Source organism: Stegastes partitus, unplaced genomic scaffold (assembly GCF_000690725.1).
Source record: "Stegastes partitus isolate 25-593 unplaced genomic scaffold, Stegastes_partitus-1.0.2 Scaffold60, whole genome shotgun sequence".
In the NCBI taxonomy this organism is placed as follows: Eukaryota; Metazoa; Chordata; class Actinopteri; family Pomacentridae; genus Stegastes; species Stegastes partitus.
In genome coordinates, this window is record NW_007577791.1 from 977,532 (window position 1) to 995,468 (window position 17,937).

Consider the following 17,937-nt stretch of genomic DNA (forward strand, 5'->3'; position numbering starts at 1 on the left):
ATGACGGCAGCCAACAAGACTCAGCGGAGCCTGCGGGGCTCTGAGCAGTCCCGTTCACAGATGTTACTCATAACTCTCCTTCTCTGTCTTCATTACCATTCATCTCCCGACAGAGCCGCACATTGGCCCTGTTCTCCCAAATTACTCCTCTGTGAATCTGTTCACGTCACGGGGTCAGCGGATTGTTTATAAACAGCTGTGATTTGCTCCCAAATGCTCGTGCTATGTGTGTGCACGTGCGAGCCCAAGCAGTCGTGTTTGTGCACTTGCAAAAATGCATGTTTCCGTCCAGAGTAGTGATTAGTGATAAGTGTCTAAAGCCTGTAATTGACCCCACTTGGCTCACTCTGTGTTTCCTTTCCACCTACTGTAAGAGTTTTCCCTCCGCCTGCACACACTCCCGCGGCTGCATCCCTACCTGCTACCTCTGACTTAGTGAAGCTGCGGGAAGCTCGCGCAGCAGTGTCTTAATAAGGAACCGTCAAGCCACAGGGCGTTGATGAGAATTGTTACGACAGTAATTATCATTACCGCTGCAGTGCAGCCTTCGCATAACGATCACCGAGCAAACGTGCTTTATGTTGCATGTTTACCCCAGTTAAGTTTGTTTCAGGCTACTCAGTATTCAAACTTGTGTTACGCCAACAGAGTAATTACTGCTTTGGCCACATCCCCACTGGCATGTGTTTGTGCCTGCAGGGCCAAGCAGGTTGTCTAGAATGTATTATTTAAGTCTTAATGTGGACGTCGCCAGTCATAGTGTTGGTACTGAAGTCTGGGGGTCCTCTACCAGTAATGGGCCCTATTTGAGGGTGGTTCATTTCACGCCTCTCTACAGCCATTAATGTTCAGAGGGGTGATCTGAGGCTGCTCACTTCAAAGGCTCAGACAGGGTTATGTTCAGGTATGATGAAAGGTGACATTCGGTGCTACCCTGTGGACACACCGGTCTGTTGAAGCCTCTGTAAACTCACAGTTCATTTCTGTCGGCGTGTGTGTGCCTTTCTCTCGTCTGCAGTCTGTTAGACTCGTCTACTCGTCCTCTCTGTATGGTCAGCGGGGTCACAAATTTTGGTTTAACAAACCAGCTGGGTTTATGTTTATTTGATAGTTAAATAGTGTAGTACGCGTCAGAGCAGCATCTGTGGGGAGAGCCTTGTGTGCGCACTCATTAAAACTAGAACTCTGTGAAGTCTTTGGTTTCTCCTGTGAAGTCTTTTGTTTCTCCTGTTGCTGTTTTGTTTCTATTTTCTTGTTGTGCCTTAAGATGAAATAAGAATTTGCGTTCCAACCCATTTCTCTGTCTTTTTATGATAATTTTTCTCATTTTACTGTCTCTTGCTGTTGTTTTTCTGTCCCTTGGGTTTTGTTTTTTTTTTTCATTTCTTTACACATGTGAAGCTAAAATTCCTACACTTAACCATCTGTCATTTCCTTACTCTTTCTGTACCTCTTTTCTTGTTTGGTGATCCGATCTGCAATGCGCTCTTTTAACAGGAGTTCGTATGCTGGACGGGGAGGTGACAGACGTGGTGGAGGCTCATTCTCTGAGCCTCAACCCTCAGCACATCCACATATACAGCGCCAGCTGGGGCCCAGAAGATGACGGCAAGTCGCTGGACGGCCCTGCCAAGCTGGCCAAGGCAGCTTTCCTCCAGGGAATCACAAAGGTCAGTAAGCGCAAGCTTGAACTTTTCCTCTACTAATTTCTTCTGTTTCTTATTTATAGTATCACTATTAATCTCACATCAGCTCCTGAATGTAATAGGTCAACGTTTTGGGAGACATTTAATCATTTTCTTGCTAAAAGTTAAATGAGAAGGTTTATTCTGCCAGTTCGGTCAGCTTAGCATAAACACTGGAGACATTGTGAAATAGCTCACCTACTTCTGTCTAAAGGTAGCAAAATCTCCCTGCCAACATCTCTGCAACATTTTGTTTAATGCATATTTACTTTTAAAAAGCTGACACGTTGTAGGGGGAGGCTGTTTTTTGCCATGACTGTGTCAACGTCTGCTCCCCTTCACACAGTATTTCCTTTGCCATGGCTCTCTGTAATGACAAATTCTGAAGATAAGTGGCTGGAATTTACTGGGTGGGATTAGGAACCGGTTTGGGATCGGGTTAGGATGGGAGACCAGTGACTTTCTGAAATCCCAGCACAATTTAATTTTTCAAATGAGATACAAAGTGTTATTCTGTAAGCTTTAGAGGCGCTGGTAGGTGGATAGAGTTAAGTTTGAATAGAGTTGGACGAGCTGTTTTCCCTCCTTTCCAGTCCTTATGCCACACTGAGTGAGGAGGCAGTTGACTGCAGCTTCATACATATTTACTGTATGGACTTGAGAGTCGTATTGATCCGCTCACCAAACTCTTCGCAAGCAAACCAATAAGTGCATCTCTCAAAATGTTGAACCATTCCTTCAAAGCAGGCGACATATACACACAGCAATTTCTCTCATGTCAGCAACAAAGACCGTTGGAAAGTTTGTTGTTCAGCAATATTTAATCATTCCTGTTACATAAACTGAAATCGGAGAAAGCCTGCACGTTTTTCCACCCAAGCAATCACATTGTTTTGGTATTGAATGGGACGTGACGCACTGGAAAAGGACAAACTCAAGGTGAGTTTAATTGCCCGCTGACTGGTCTTTTAGGGTTGGGTAGAATGAAACATTAAACTGTATGGGATATTTTCTGCGTCTAATGCCGTCATTTCTCATGTGTCAGCGCGCCACATCAAAAGATGTTAGCAGAACAGCTAAATGATAAATGTGAGATGGGAGAAAATAGAAACGGAGCAGCAGCAGCAGCCCCTGATGCAGAACAATAGTTAGATTCAAAGGCAGCAGTAATTGGCGTGTAAATGAATGAAGCTGCAAAAATTCTGTGGAACGGTGTGATTCATATATCACACCCCAAAATCCGAGACGCTCCATATATCACGGCGTTTCAGAGGAAAAATTGTCTGACAGCAACACAACAGGACTTTTCTGGTTCAGCGTGTGTTTTTCTGGCAGCCAGATAACCCTTGGCACTCAAGTGTTATCGTCTGGCCTCTCTAACCTGCAGCAAAAGCAGCGTCGCGTCATAAATTGGGCTGGAAGGTTTAGGAGCATTACGTACAGCTCCGAGACTCCACTGTTAGGATTCAGAGAACATCAAATATGGAGCAGGAGCATATTTGTTCCATCTTCTAAGGAGAGATCATTTGTGAGATGGAGGGCTGTAGGAATCCATTAAGAAAATTAAATAGATAATCCTTTTAAAAACACTCTGAACAAGCTCATTTAAAGTCTGTGTTCGGGTGCAATTAAGGTCTTTTTGTACACTTATGAGCTTAACATTTCTCCGATTAGCCACGCCAGGGAAGACTGTGTTGCAGTCGCAGTGATAAAGAAGCGACTCTTCCAGTATCTTTGATTTTGTCAAAGCTGCAAGCACCACCAAGATACTGACGGGGGTTTTTTTTTTTTCGCAACTAAGCGAGACTCAGGCAGGCAGAGAGCAGAACAGACAATCACAATCTTTAACAATAGCTAAAGAAAAACATTCCTGCATTTTTTTTTCCATCAAAGACTAAAAACAGCATTTTTTTTTATATCCCCTGTGTTGCTTTGTGTATCCGTGGGTGATGTGGTATACATCTGTTTTTTTTTTCTCACCTTATTAATTTCTGCATTGCTTTTAATTGTGTTGTTTTCCTGCTCTCTGTATGTGGGATGCAAGACAGGTCCCTCTTCTTTCTTTTATCTCCTTCCCTCATCGCATCAATGGTATATATATATATATATATATATATATATATGGTATATTATTTATATATATATTGTTCTTGTTTTGTTCTCCAAAAGGAATATGTTATCCACCCCCTTGGTTCAAACTGGAGGTGGAAAGAGAAGTTTTTCTCTCTCACTTTTTCTGGACATCACAGCGCCTGAGTTGCTGCTTTCACACTTTGATAGAAGATTCAACTTGAAAAATGTTTCATTGATTAATTTCTATTTTTTTTTTTTTTTGACAGGGTGTAATGAATACTTAATAGAAATGTGAGTAGTGAGTGAATGATAATAATGCCTTGACTTATTGAGCATTATGTTTGAAATATGAATGCTTCTCTGGAGATCAAAGACAAAGACATAATAAGGTTTAACAAAGAATAAAAGATACCTGCAGCTGATTTTTTTTTTGTTTACACAAATAAAAATACATTGACGCATGTTAGCAGATGTGAAGCCAATGAAAGCCAATTAGAAAATAAGTCAGTAAGACCTCAACCAAAGGACACCGAGGTCGTTCTTCACCCAGAGGCTGTTGGAGAGCTGTGGAGACCTGACAGCAGATGCCCCGCTGCCCTCTGTCTCCGTCTTCAGCCCGGCCCCAGGGACAGTCAGCAAGAGCTGGTCAGCAGACCTCAGGCTATAATCAGCAACATGTTGATAGAGAGAAGGTCAGCAGTGTAGGAAGAGAGCCAGCCGACCCTTGCTTTAAAAGCAGGAAAAATCGATTCCAAAGGCCCTCAGTAACCAGAGCAGGGAGGTCGAAATTGAGAAAATTTGCACAAATATTCTGCAATTTGTGAGCATCGTGGCAGCTGTGTTTTGCACCGGCTAAAAGCAGCCTGGGTCTTTCCATCTTTCCAGCAAATAAGGAGTTACACTAATCTAATCAGCTGAAGACAAATGCATGAATAAGGGTTTGTGTGTCTTGGAACAAATGGAGCAATCTAATCTTGGTGGTGTTCCTGAGGTGACAAAGGACACCCTTTGTTACTTTGCTAAAATGGTTGGTGAAATTTTAATCCGAGCCATAAACCATCTCAAGATCTGGAGCCTGCTGTTGGCTTTCCAGACCCGACCGGACTAAATGTATGTCTCGTATGCTGGGTGTGTTTCAGGAGGCTCAATCTCACTGCCACATATTATGTTGTCATTTATCAGCTCAGAAATTATATTCAGCTTGAGTAAATTTGGTAATTACATTTCTTCTGTTTGTTATCTGATGTTCTGCCGCAATAAGTCGTCTGACATTATGATGTATTAATAAGAGCTGTGCCTACAGCGGTTCAGTGTTTCTGAAAGAAAAGCACATAAATGACAAGGCGTTTAAGCAGTGAGACAAACGTCTTTGTCAAAGGCAATTTTTCACACTTTAACCAGCTCTTGTTAGCCTCTTTCTCTTAAACTCCCCTATTCCTGGATTCCTGCTCAATGAAGATATATACAGACAGGTGACAAATTAAATTAAAGTATAAACCCCTGACCTCAACAGTGAGGAGATTTAGTGGCTCTGTTATGATGTAGGGAGCATTTTGCTGGCATGGTTTGTCCTCTTTGAGGGAAGGGTAACTGCAAATCAATACAAAGTTGTTCTGAGTGATCACCTTTGTCCAGTGATGAAACATTTCTATCCTGATAGGAGTAGTCCAGTGCAGGATGTGTATAGATAGGGAACGAGGGGTCACTCAATGATTTGATGAGTTTGACCATTATGTAAATCCTATACTATGGCTTTCAGTTACCAGATCTTAACCTAACTGAACATCTTTGGGAGTTTTTGGACCATCATCAGAGTTCCTTGTAGAAACACTGCCAAAGCGCATTGAACCTGGAAACCTTACTAAAACACTTGTTGTTGGTTTTTCCTTTAATTTGTCGCCCCCTTTGTATGTTTCTTTACCACAGGGACGCAGCGGACTGGGCTCCATCTTTGTTTGGGCCTCGGGTAACGGTGGCCGGGAGCAAGACAGCTGCAACTGTGACGGCTACACCAACAGCATTTACACGCTGTCCATCAGCAGCACCACACAGTCCGGTAACGTGCCGTGGTACAGCGAGCCCTGCTCTTCCACCCTCGCTACCACCTTCAGCTCTGGAAACCCGGGGGAGAAGCAGATAGTAGGTGTACACACACACACACACACGTGTGTTCAAAGACACTTTGAACATCTCAGGCTGTGTGTAGGATTGTTTTTCTGCTTTGAATCTTGAGCGCACTGTAAATGTCAAACTTCAAAAAATAACCGCACGCCTCACACTTACCAAAAGTTGATGCCGGGACATCCAGCAAGAACGCTTTTTTTTTGAGTGTACATTCACATTAATCATGTGTCTCTCAAATCAGAAATAGACATCAAACTGTCAAAATCACAGTGACTGATGTGTAACATACAATAAGAAAAGCTGACAAACACTGGGAGATGCCACATGCTTCCTTCAAGCTGCTTGTCAGCTGAAGAAAGACTTGCCTCAGGGACATAGAATAACATAAAACAACCATAAACCTGCCATTCTCTCCAAAATACACCAGAGGCATGCTGCAGGCAAGCAAACGCAACTCATCAAATGGGTGAAATTGAAGTCATTTTAAAATATACAGCAGCACTCAATTTGTATTGTTGCCTTCGCAGTGAGAGGCTGTCATTTGTTGTATCGAGGAGTTCACACTGTTTTCTTTTGTCCAACACTGGTATTTATGTTCAATTTGTCAATTTTTTTTCTGTGCGCTACATTTTCAAACCAGGCTCTCAAACAAATCCACCTCAAACTAACATGTAGCTCGTTTAGTGGACACATTTGGCCGCCTGTCATCTCTTGAGATTACTGATATAGACAACAAGAGCCAGAGAAACACAAACGTGAATTCCCGTTTCTCTAGCTACGCACAGTGGCACTGACTGCACTCGGCAATAATTAAACTTATCTAGTGTTCACACCTAGAAATAACAAAATGGAGCCATTTTCAAAATAAACACATTACCACCAAGTGGAAAAAATAGAATGTTCTCTAATTGGCCCTCAAGGAGCTGTGCTTGATACGGTGTTATCATCACAGAACAACAGCAAATCGAAAAACTGCATTCTCACAAAATATGGGTTATTAATGATGAAAATGCGCCATTAGAGGATTGATTGTTGCTTTTATTACTGGATGCATAGTTCACTTTTTGTAATGTTTGAACTAAATGCTTTGGCAATTATGTTTGCAAAAGCAAAACCATTATCAGTGCAGGGCTGTAGCTGTTATTATTTTCAACATTAATTACTCCGTCAATCACTTTTTCACTCAATTAATTGCTTCAAATTCTTTTTTTCTTAGTATGAAATGTCAAAGTGTGTTGAAAACAGATATCACAAGTTTTCGGAGCCCTAGATTATGTTGTCAGGTCGCTTGTTTTTTGTTTTTTTTCCAGTTGACAGTACCAGAGCCCAAAATATTGCACATTGGAACGTCTGGCACCAGCAGTCTGAATTATATTTAATAAATGAGTTCACTAATCACTTGATTATTGAAATTAAAATAAATGATTACAATTATTTTTGGTAATTAATTTCTCTGATCGCTTGATCATTAAAATGATTGACTTTAATTATTTTCTAAGCACCTCATCTGTGGAATATGAGTGTTTCAGTGTTGTTCTGTCCAGTTCAGAGACCTAACAGGTGGCCTGTGCACACACCTTCCCTCCTTTTGTTTACTCCTCTGACACGCCGACATCTTTCCACAGATAATGGTCATTAGTGCCACAATCTGTCAGACCAAACGCTGCAAACCCAAGAATCTGTCCCTAACCTTCACAGCCCACCTTGCTTCTGGCTTCTTTGTCATTTCTGACATGTCCTCCTCATGACCCAGACAGACCTCATTAGCTTTCTGGCACTGGCAGAGACCGAGAGCAGAGGTGTACCTAGAGTGCTAACATACTTCGTCTCAACACCGCCCGACCTGGACCGGGCTGATTTGGCTGACATTCACTGCCCCGACTGTGACCCGTCTGGCAGCCATCCACAGACCTGAGACTGAACTTACTCATTCTTTTTTTTCCTCCTCCTTTTTCCTCCTCCTCTTCCTTCCATCTCAGATAGCTGCAGGCAGGGCTCCCATTGTCTCGGCCGTCCCCTGTCTAACACGACTTCTCTCACCGTGAACTTCACTCATGCTGAAGTGGGAAACTCAATGTGTCATGTTAACTGTGTCTCTCCTTCTGTATTTATGTGCTCTTCTCTCTCTTCTCTCGTCTCCAAGGTGACCACAGACTTGAGGCAAAAATGCACAGACTCTCACACAGGGACGTCCGCTTCAGCCCCGCTGGCTGCCGGCATTATCGCGCTGGCTTTGGAGGCCAAGTGAGTGCAAACGACCGACTTTTCCTATAACCACGGAGCTATTTTTGTCCCACCTTGTACCCCTGTAGCTACAGCGCTTTGACATTCGAAAATCGTGAATGTTAACCTTTTTTTTTTTTTTTTCAGTTTCATGTTATTGTAAACTTAATCAGTTATGCCCCGCTGTGTACTTGAGGGGGGAGGTATGTGCATGTGTGTCTATGTGGCATGCGCTCACATCTGGAAATGCACCTCTGGGAGTCGGCATTGGCCTAAATCCCTGCCCGGAAATTCTTTCCACAGCAAATTAAGCTTTTGATAATCAGTTAATTAGCAAGACAAATCAGCAGCTGCAGCCCACACAGACATCTGAATACCTGTAGGGCCGCTAGTGAAGATTTTAAACTCAGGACTGTCTCTCATTATTGCGCAGTCAGGACTCGGTGTGTCAGAATCCAAGTTCCTGTCAGCAGCTCTAATGTGTTCTCCATTATGGTCGTATCTGTAGTCGTATCTCGCATGTGTTAAGTCAGCCTTATCAGCGAGCAGTCCTCCACTTTGCATAATTCTCCTCATTTCCACGTTGGCGATTAGCTGACAGGTGTCAAATCATGTGTCTCCAGCCTGGTTTCAGCTCAGGTATGTATCCTCAGTCCCCCGCCGGTTTATCTCAGCTCTGTCACCTATGATATCCTCGGGGATGGGCAGCAACTGACAGAGCTCAGGCTTTTCCTGTGTAGACTGTCTCTCACTTTTAACACCAAACCAGAGTCAGTATTTGTCAGTGAGCAGCCTCCTCCCCCTTCCCCTGCACCCCTCCTGACAGGCAGCAGTAATAACAGTGTAGCTAGTTTATCAGACTGGGACCACACTGGAATTCACAGAGATGGAATCATTTAATAGGCAGAGCGTTTTGGCTTTCTGGTGCTATTATTTTATTATTTTCCCCCTTCGCTCTTGGCTGAGGTGACATTGAGTGGATCGTGGGGATCTTGTCCATTAATAACACATGAGACGATGTGAGATGTGAATGCTGATGTGGAGAGTGGCGGAGGTGATGCACCACAGTGCAATTCTGTGTTTCTATTTCTGTCGACTGTGGTGTTGCACTCCGAAAGCTCTGTGATTCATGGTTTGATTATTCTAACCCACGGAACAGTTTCTTCTCGTGGCCGATTTTAAAGGTTTCTCTTGACGGATGCTCACTATTGTGTCTTATAATAAATCTATGTATAAAGGAAACATTTTTACCCTTTCCCCGAATCCCAGACCTCATTAGAAACTATCATTACGGAGAGGTCTAGACACAGTCCTCCATGGTACTATATCCACTGCTTTACTGTGTTCCCTGACCTTTCAACACAATAGGTTATGATGTACCTCTAATGCTGGTGCTTTACGCCAATGTTAAAACTTTAATGTGAGTCATAACCTTTGTTATGGTTGACTGGCACACCCCTCAGGGTTTGCTCCATGTCTCAGTATAGTATTTCAAAAATGTATTGCCGACCTCACTATATGTGCTCAGATGGATCCCATTTCAGAAGTGTCTACAGACTCCTGACCTTTTCCGAGTCCCATAACTCCTCATATTTCCTCTGCTGTATTGTTGTACAGTCGAGGTCAGCGAAACCTGACTTTTCTCATTATGTGCACGCTGTAGAAATTAATATGGCAAGCTATTACATGACAGGAAGTCAATATGAATACGTTGCTTTCCTTCCTGCGTCTGTGCAGCATGAATCTCACCTGGAGGGACATGCAGCACCTCGTGGTACGAACATCACAACCCGGGCACCTCAGCGCCGGAGACTGGAAAACCAACGGAGTGGGACGCAGAGGTAGAGACGGGCTCAGATCATTAGTCCAAATCAAGCACAGATGTTGTCATATGGCATTATGTTTGTTTGCCAATCCTGAGCACAGGAAATGATTTTTTGAAAGCGCATAAAGCGTGTTTGAGCACACAAACATCTGTTCTGTGCTCAAGAAGCATATTTGCTTGTTTGTTAGTATCCAGATAAGCATTACTTTAACTAGCTGGTTGGCTTGATCATTGCTAGCTACACAGGCAGAACATCAAAATCCCAAATCCAGCTGGAATTGATTTGCATGTTTTTTTGTTTTCCTGCAGTGTCATTCAGTACATCACATGTCCTGTGTTCTCCTCTGAGGAAAAAAAAAAATCACAAACCACAAGAGAGAAATTGACTTTTTAGATTTTACGGTTTCATGTTGCCACCCACGAGTTCTGCATTAATTTGTATATGATTACTTTGTGTTGTCTTCATTGGAGAACTTGTATCCTTACAACCATTAAAGGAAATCATACTCAGATAATCCATATTTTCAAAAAAAAAAAAACACAACCAGACAGCAGCCTATCACAGAACACAAGACACACAGACTTCCTGTATTTTGCTCCCGAGCTTGTTTACAGAGCCACGGAACAAACATTTACCCTGGAAAAGTGTCCTACTCAGTGTCACTCAGTTTGTGAGCTAGATAGCTGATTAATTGCTTAGCTGCAGCACATTAAACAGCGTGTAAACATATCTGCAAATGGCCATTTAGATGCCGAGGAGTGTACCACGAATTGAGATTACGGGGCTGGTGGGGTATGTTGAGCCCTAAAGCGCAGACTTTTCAATGTCATGAAGGTGCCTCTCTTTTTTTTCACCTGGCTACATCAGCTTTATAAGCGATGCTGTTTAGAGTTTAGGATGTAAATTATTCGTAAGAAGCTTCTCCTGTTCACCAGTTCTTCTCCTGACCATATTCTCCGCACAGATATAGATTCCCAGCATTAAACCTGTTGGGCTCTGCTGCACTGAGTGAATCTGTGCAGTTACAGTAGAAACCATATGCATCAGATGGTGACGGAGAAAATACATAAATTTGCTCTGATTTGCTGTCAAGCCCGTTTTACACTGCAGCTAATGGAACACGGATTAGGAAATCGATTAGTCTATTGGTATTCATCACAGAGAATATTCAATCAATAGCATTAACAAATGAGAAAAAATAACGTGAAAGATTTATATCGTCTTTATTTTTATCCTTTTATCCTGTTTATTAATATGCTTCATTTGTATGTAGCTGCTGTAACATGTGAACGTCCCCGGTGGGGGATCGATAAACTCATCTTAACATTCATTTCACGTTGATTTGGACAAAAACTAAAATGATTTCCACAAATGCCTAATTATGGGATAGTGTCAGACTTAAATTAGCCTCTTTTTTTTAACATCATGTTTAAACGTATGCTCCTGAGTGTTCAGTTTTAGAGCTATAACCTGCAGCTGTCATGCTAGAAATAACTGGCTGCAGAGTGGTAAAATAAATATACTCACTTACACGATCAACAATTTTACACCAGGCGTTCCTTTTCTTGCATCATTTGCAGTAACAGCGCTTTTTACCGTCATAAATTTTATTACTCCTCATAGCTCTCGATTATAACAACCTGTTACTCTTGACTGAAGTAGGCAGCATGCCATCGGCCCATTTTGTACAGTAGAAGGATCAAATGATGCATCAAATGCCTCCTTTTTATGGGAGCAGGCACAGAGGCCGATGACGGTAACCTGAGTCGACGAAGAAAGTTGATAACCACCGTCGTGATGGCCGTTACCTCCGACTGGGGTTTTAGGTTTTGATGAGCCAGCTAACACAAAGTAAGCCCGGCTATGTCAAACTGGCTTCATGGCACGACCCTGTGGTTTGGGGCCGACGACATGCTGTCTGCCGTTGTCTTTTAAACTACAAGATAAGTTTGTTTACTCAGTCACCTTCCTGGTCTTGGTCTGCCAGCTCTTGTCAATCAAACATAGACACCCTCCTCCAGCCAGCTCAGAAGAAAAGAAGGTTTTCTGACATTTCTACCCCAGACACTCCATTATAATAATATAAAAACAACTCACAACAAAACAAGTTTATATACATTCTTATTACCTACTTGGTGTCTGGCTTTAATGATGGCCCTGGTAAAGGTCTGCACTTTTGAAGGAACCACATTTCTAACTGTACACTCAGGACTGAGGCATAAATGCAGTATTGCTGGAGAGAGGATTGCTGATTGTCATTTCTGTCTCTCTGCTGTCATTTCACTGCCACCACCCACCACTGTGTCATTCACTCTGCATCCCTGCACCTTTTTTTTTTTTCTTTTTTTTCTCCACAGTGAGTCATTCGTACGGCTACGGGCTCCTGGATGCAGGTGCTATGGTGGCTTTGGCGCAGAACTGGACGTCAGTGGGGCCACAGCACCAGTGTGTTAACACAATGCTTACGGAACCGAGGTTAGAATGATGACTCGGAACCGTGTGTGTGCGTGCGAGTGTGTTTGTGTGCGAACTACAGTGAGTTTTAGTTTCATTACAAGCACTTGCTGTTCTATCATCCCTCTCTCAGCCTGATAGATGTCTCTGCATTCTCCTCGGAGCCGGGGCGCTTGCTTGAATTTGTAGCACAGTGCTATTGTCTGTGTCCGTTTCTGCAGCCACACAACATTAACCACTCTCCCCTCCACTTGTCAAACCTGCAGAGACATTGGAAACAAGCTGGTGTTCAGCAAGAGCGTGGATGCCTGCTGGGGACGACCGGAGTATGTCAGCTCTCTGGAACACGTTCAGGCTCGCCTCACTCTCTCCCACAACCAGAGAGGAAAATTGGCCATTCATCTCATCAGCCCACTGGGCACACGCTCCACCCTGCTGTTCCCGAGGTACACAGTAAAACACACCACACCAACAGTCGAGCCCTAATATAAATCTCTCTGTTTTGTTTTTTTATTATTATTATTCTGTGTCGCTGTGTCACACTCAGACAGACACAATGTGTGTGTATTTCAGTTTTAGTCATGCGCTCCCACAGGCATGCTCTTGGGGGAAAAAAAACACTCTTTCTGCATTCAAGCACAGAAGAAAAAAAACGGCAAACGTTCAGTCTTCTCCTCTTTTATTCAGACCCAATGACTACTCCTCCGAGGGGTTCAACGACTGGGCCTTCATGACCACCCACTCGTGGGACGAGGATCCTCAAGGAGAGTGGATTCTGGAAATAGAAAACGTGGCAGCTAATGGACGTGACTATGGTAACCCCACTCGTCATCACTAATTGTCCGGTCTTGTCACATCACATCAACCCGACGTCATTAGCGCCCGAACCCACTCAAGTCTCGTTGCATACTTTCTTGTTTCTCCAGATAGCCTCTCCTCGCTTCTTTTCTTTTTTCTTTTTTTTTTACTGTCTCATTCGTTCTCTAACGACACAGTTTGACACATTTTTTGTACCCGGGGGAGAGGCTCTCAGAAACACAAGCACATTAAAAGTTAACAGCCGCTGGGCACAGAACATCTCTTCTGCAAGAAAATATTTGGCGATCTTTTGATTATCAAAACTTCAATATTTTGACAATGTTTTTCTCTCCACCAGTCGGCCTGCGTTTTTATTTTTTTTTGGTTCAAAAGGCAAATGGCAGCATATTGTCACACAGAGTTACCATGTTGAATCCCAGAGTTTTCCTTTGGCTTTGTTGACTCACAGCAGCAGAGGGAAATGAGATATGGACGCCTCTCTTCCTCCGCTGCTGCTGCTCCTCCTCCAGTCTTGGCCCACTCGCATCACTTGTTTCCTCTCCTTCCTCCCTCTTATCCTCTTGTCAGCCAGTTCACTCTGTTCCCTCTCCGAGAAGTGCTTAATTGATATTCTTTTCTACCTCTCAATGCCCCCGCCGCCCCCACCCCTCCACCTCTCTCCGTCTGTCTGTTAGGTGTGTTGAGTCAGTTCACCCTCATCCTGTGGGGTACGGGACCCAGCGTCGTCAACCCATCATCGCCCGACTTCCCTCGGCCGTCCAACAACAGCTGCAAGACATTTGACGCCCAGCAGATTTGTATCGGTGAGAGCACTCGGGGGCTTGGGCTGACACACGAACTCCGAACAGGAGCCACTTAAGTTGAATGGGCTCATTTGCATTGGCGCCGGCACACAGTCATTGTTACAAAACAAGCTTTAGTTCAGACCGTGTTGGGTGTTTCAACTCGCGAAAAGTGAATGTTATGAATACAGATTGGCCATTTACAAGCCTCTTGTGCATCTGTTTATGTGCGCGCGATGAATATGCACGTCGCCATATGTCATGTCAAAGTGTGGGATGTAGCGCGAGCAGCAGGGGAGACAAAGATTGCGTCAGTGCAACAGGTGCACGCCGGCAACAATTGTCGAGGAGGATAACTTTGTCAGAGAAAGGCAAATGAGGTCAGGAACTTCTTTCTGCTTCCAGTCAGACGCTTTCTTCGCGTTAATCTTAATCATTCCAGACTTCTTAATCTTTCAGATAAAATCTACATTACATTTTTTAATTATTTAGTTTCCACATCGTCAGGTCTCCTAATAACTTCCAAGGAATAAACTCTGAGGTTCCTCGAAAGGACGAAAGAGGAAAAAAAAGGATGTTCAATTGATGCTACGACTCACTTTATTGCTTGTGGCCTTTGTTCCGCAAATTAGCCGTCTCGTCGGTGCAAAGGAAAGCAGTCGGAAATGCAAAATTTGTCATCCAGTGTAGCTGTAAATTAGAGGCAGGCATATAATTAAATCAATATAAAGAATGAGGTTCCCAACAAAAAAAACCTGGATGTTAAAACCAGCAGTGGGCAGATTGATTCCTCCACCCCCAACGTTTCTATTCCAGGATCGATTCTAATATCAAAAGACTGATATCTAAACTCAGCAATTTGGTGTAAATGTGTATTTTATCATCAACAGGGGGAAAGAGTAGAAAGTAGATACGCTGCCAGCAGGATCTAGTCAGAGCAGCAGCCGCTTTCATAGAAGCTACTTCTCTTTCTGTCATGGTCAAATGTGAAATACGGTGCCATAAATGCGTGAGCCGGTCTGAAGAGAACAAAACGAAAGGTGCTGCCGAGGTGAGAGACTTCTATCTCTGAGTGTTTTTCGCAGTCGCAGGCAATGTCCTGATACAGAGAAGCAGAGTGTAGCTATGGTGACACGTCTCACGGTGATTCATGACCGTCAAGGCTTCGTGTTGACGATCAAACAGCGCTTCTTCTGTTCTTCAAACTACGGATTGCTATTTTTATTTCCAAATTTGTGTGACAGCGCTGTAAATAAATATGATTGTGAAGTAAGGCAGAGAAAAAAACAAACAAGCCACAATAAATAACTACATAAAGATCAGAGCTGCAACTTTTGAATGTAGTTTGAGATTCGTGTCCCTGGGATCACCTCGCATCGATTCCATTAATATTTCTCGTTTGTGTTATTATTTTTCAAGGCCCGGCGTGTATTCCGTATTGGCAATTATCCATTTTATGCTGTTTACTGTAAAAGCAGTATAACTTACCTAACTGAATTGAGGCCTGTGAGCTGCCAGCGATGTTCACTTCAACCATTTGTTCTGACAGCTGACAGATATCTGACGGATTTATCGTGGCGTTTATGTATTCCATTATATATCTCGCTTGCGTTTTTATTTAAATTGCATCCCGTATTGAAAAGCAGGCCCCGCGTAACCCGTTGACTCCTCTGCTCTTCTTCTAAAGCAGCTGGTTTTATTGTGAGAGGCTGCACACACGGCTAAAGCTAAATAAGATTTAGCATGCAGCTCAGTGTTGCTCAAACAGTCGTATTTGTATAGTTTGTAGATCGGCCGCCAAGAGCAGCGACATACACAAGACGCCTGTGGGATGAATCAGATCCGGCCTTCTTCTTCTTGTGCCGCGTTTCTGAACACGTGAAGCTTTTCTACAGTAGCTGTACTGGAGCTGGGGATGGCAGCCTGGGTGTTAAAAGGTGTTGGATTGCAACGGGGAGAAACAACTGGTATCACACATCACTAATTAAAATGTATAAATGGGTTTCAGTTCTTCCAGCCGTTGGGATTTTAGTCGCTCTCTTTTAATTTCCTTTTGGAAATTAACAAGTGCATATAGTGCCGTATACACTACCTGTTTTTGTTACATAAACTCTCCAGAACTTTGTCTCCGTTAGTAGAATTTATGAGAACTGAAATGATTAGTTGAGTAATTAAAAAGTCAGCCACTTGCTAAATTTGAATTTGCTGGTTTTTCTTGTGTCCAACTAAATATTTCTGGCTTTAGCCTGTTGGTCCGGCAAAGGAAAGTAATTTGAAGACATGACTTGAGGCCCTGGGGAGCTGTGATGGCCATTTTTCACTGTTTTTCTGACCGCTTATAGACCATTACTTGATTAAGCAAGAAAAAGAATGAAACAAATTTGGTTGCAGCCTTAAATTGCGTTCTGTAGTTCTTTTCAATTAAATGTAAAAGCGTTAGGAGTTATTTATGGATGCTGTTTTCACTGTTTACTGGGAATAAATGAAGAGAACTAACCTCCTTTATGCTTCTATCTCCCTCTTAGAGTGCAGCCCTGGGTTCTCCCTCTTCCTCCAGGGTTGTGTGAAGTTGTGTCCTCCAGGCTTCACGTCGGGCCCACAGCTCCTCAACCTCTCTCTGGAGAACTGGGTGGACTTATCCTCCGTCCAGGCCTGCCTGCCCTGCAACCCCGCCTGCCTCACCTGCTCGGGCACCGGGCCCACAGACTGCCTGTCCTGCCCGCCCCACAGCCACCTGGTCCTCACCTCCTGTCTGCACCAGAACCAGGTCCAGCGGAAGTCCCCTCTGACAGGAGGACTCCAGGGTGATGGAGCACAGCCAGAGGGGGAGATCCCAGCGGCAGCAGACCACCACAGCGTAGAAACAGAGGAACCTCCGGGGCTCAGCGGCGCTCCGTCCACTCAGCTGCCTGCCGTCGTGGCCGTTCTCAGCTGTGCCTTCATCCTGGCTGCCTTCGTCGGGGTCTTCCTCTTGCTGCAGATACGCTCAGGGGGCGCTGCTTTAGGCTGGAGGACCAAACTGCCCTCTGGGTTTTCAGACACGAGAGGGGTGCGGGTGGGCTTTGGTTTTGGCTTCCGCCAGGGACGGGAGAGGAAGGCACGGATATGCTATAAGGGGATCCCCACTGTGTGGGCGGACGAGGACACGATCGCCTATGAGTCTGAATCAGACAGCGAGGAGGTGGACGGCCACAGCGAGAGGACAGCTTTCATCAAGACGCAGAGCTCAATCTAGCTGAAGCTGCATCTGCATCCAGATCAGACTGTATGGAGCCGAGAGGTGAAGCAGAAGCGCACAGGATCAGACAAAACACAAAACACAGGCCTTACTGTCCCATCAGCACGCCATCCAAACGCATTAAAGAGTCACTCATTAGGTTTTTTCATGTATTTATTTGCGTTTGTTAATTTATCTCGTTGGATTAATTCCTTCATGTCAGATGTATTTATTATGCACTTGATTCTTTGTCACCAATCTGAGGTGTTATGCAACTACTTTACTTACTTTTACTTTAACCATCATAACTTTGAAAACATTTCGTCCGACTCATTAAAGGAGACGTCCAGAGAACTCGCATCGCTCTCCGATGAAGCTAGAGACAGATTTTGAAAAAGGACGGTCAGAGTGAAAACAGCAGCGACTAAGGCTGTGTGAAATCATCCACTCACTCCCTGCTCCCTATCTGGGACCACTATGTAGTCAGCTATGTAGAGAAGGTAACATGTCAGACACGACTCGAGCTATAAATTACGTTGCTGGCCGTTACAGCGCAGTGTAAACACATCAAGGTCACAGTTTATTGCAGAGCTAAGAAACGGGTAAATTTAACTAAACATAAACGGGAAAGTACTTACATTTTAATGACAAGTTTTCGTGCTAGTTTGCATTTTCTTTTGCACAAGGCATGATGGTCCATGTTGCTCGGTTAGTGACCATCACTACTTTTCACG

At 43.8% G+C, this 17,937-nt stretch overlaps 1 protein-coding gene across 1 annotated transcript in view; it reads left to right on the top strand.

Annotated features, from left to right (window-relative positions):
* Positions 1 to 17,361, top strand: part of furinb (furin (paired basic amino acid cleaving enzyme) b) — an 83,136-nt gene extending 65,775 nt beyond the window's left edge. The window contains exons 8-16 of the mRNA XM_008275866.1: positions 1,498 to 1,670; positions 5,685 to 5,897; positions 8,026 to 8,126; positions 9,843 to 9,946; positions 12,289 to 12,406; positions 12,652 to 12,831; positions 13,073 to 13,200; positions 13,879 to 14,007; positions 16,512 to 17,361. Coding sequence (XP_008274088.1) covers positions 1,498 to 1,670; positions 5,685 to 5,897; positions 8,026 to 8,126; positions 9,843 to 9,946; positions 12,289 to 12,406; positions 12,652 to 12,831; positions 13,073 to 13,200; positions 13,879 to 14,007; positions 16,512 to 17,221 — 1,856 coding nt within the window. The 3' untranslated portion in view covers positions 17,222 to 17,361. The remainder of the gene's footprint in view (positions 1 to 1,497; positions 1,671 to 5,684; positions 5,898 to 8,025; positions 8,127 to 9,842; positions 9,947 to 12,288; positions 12,407 to 12,651; positions 12,832 to 13,072; positions 13,201 to 13,878; positions 14,008 to 16,511) is intronic.
* Positions 17,362 to 17,937: the final 576 nt, after the last annotated feature.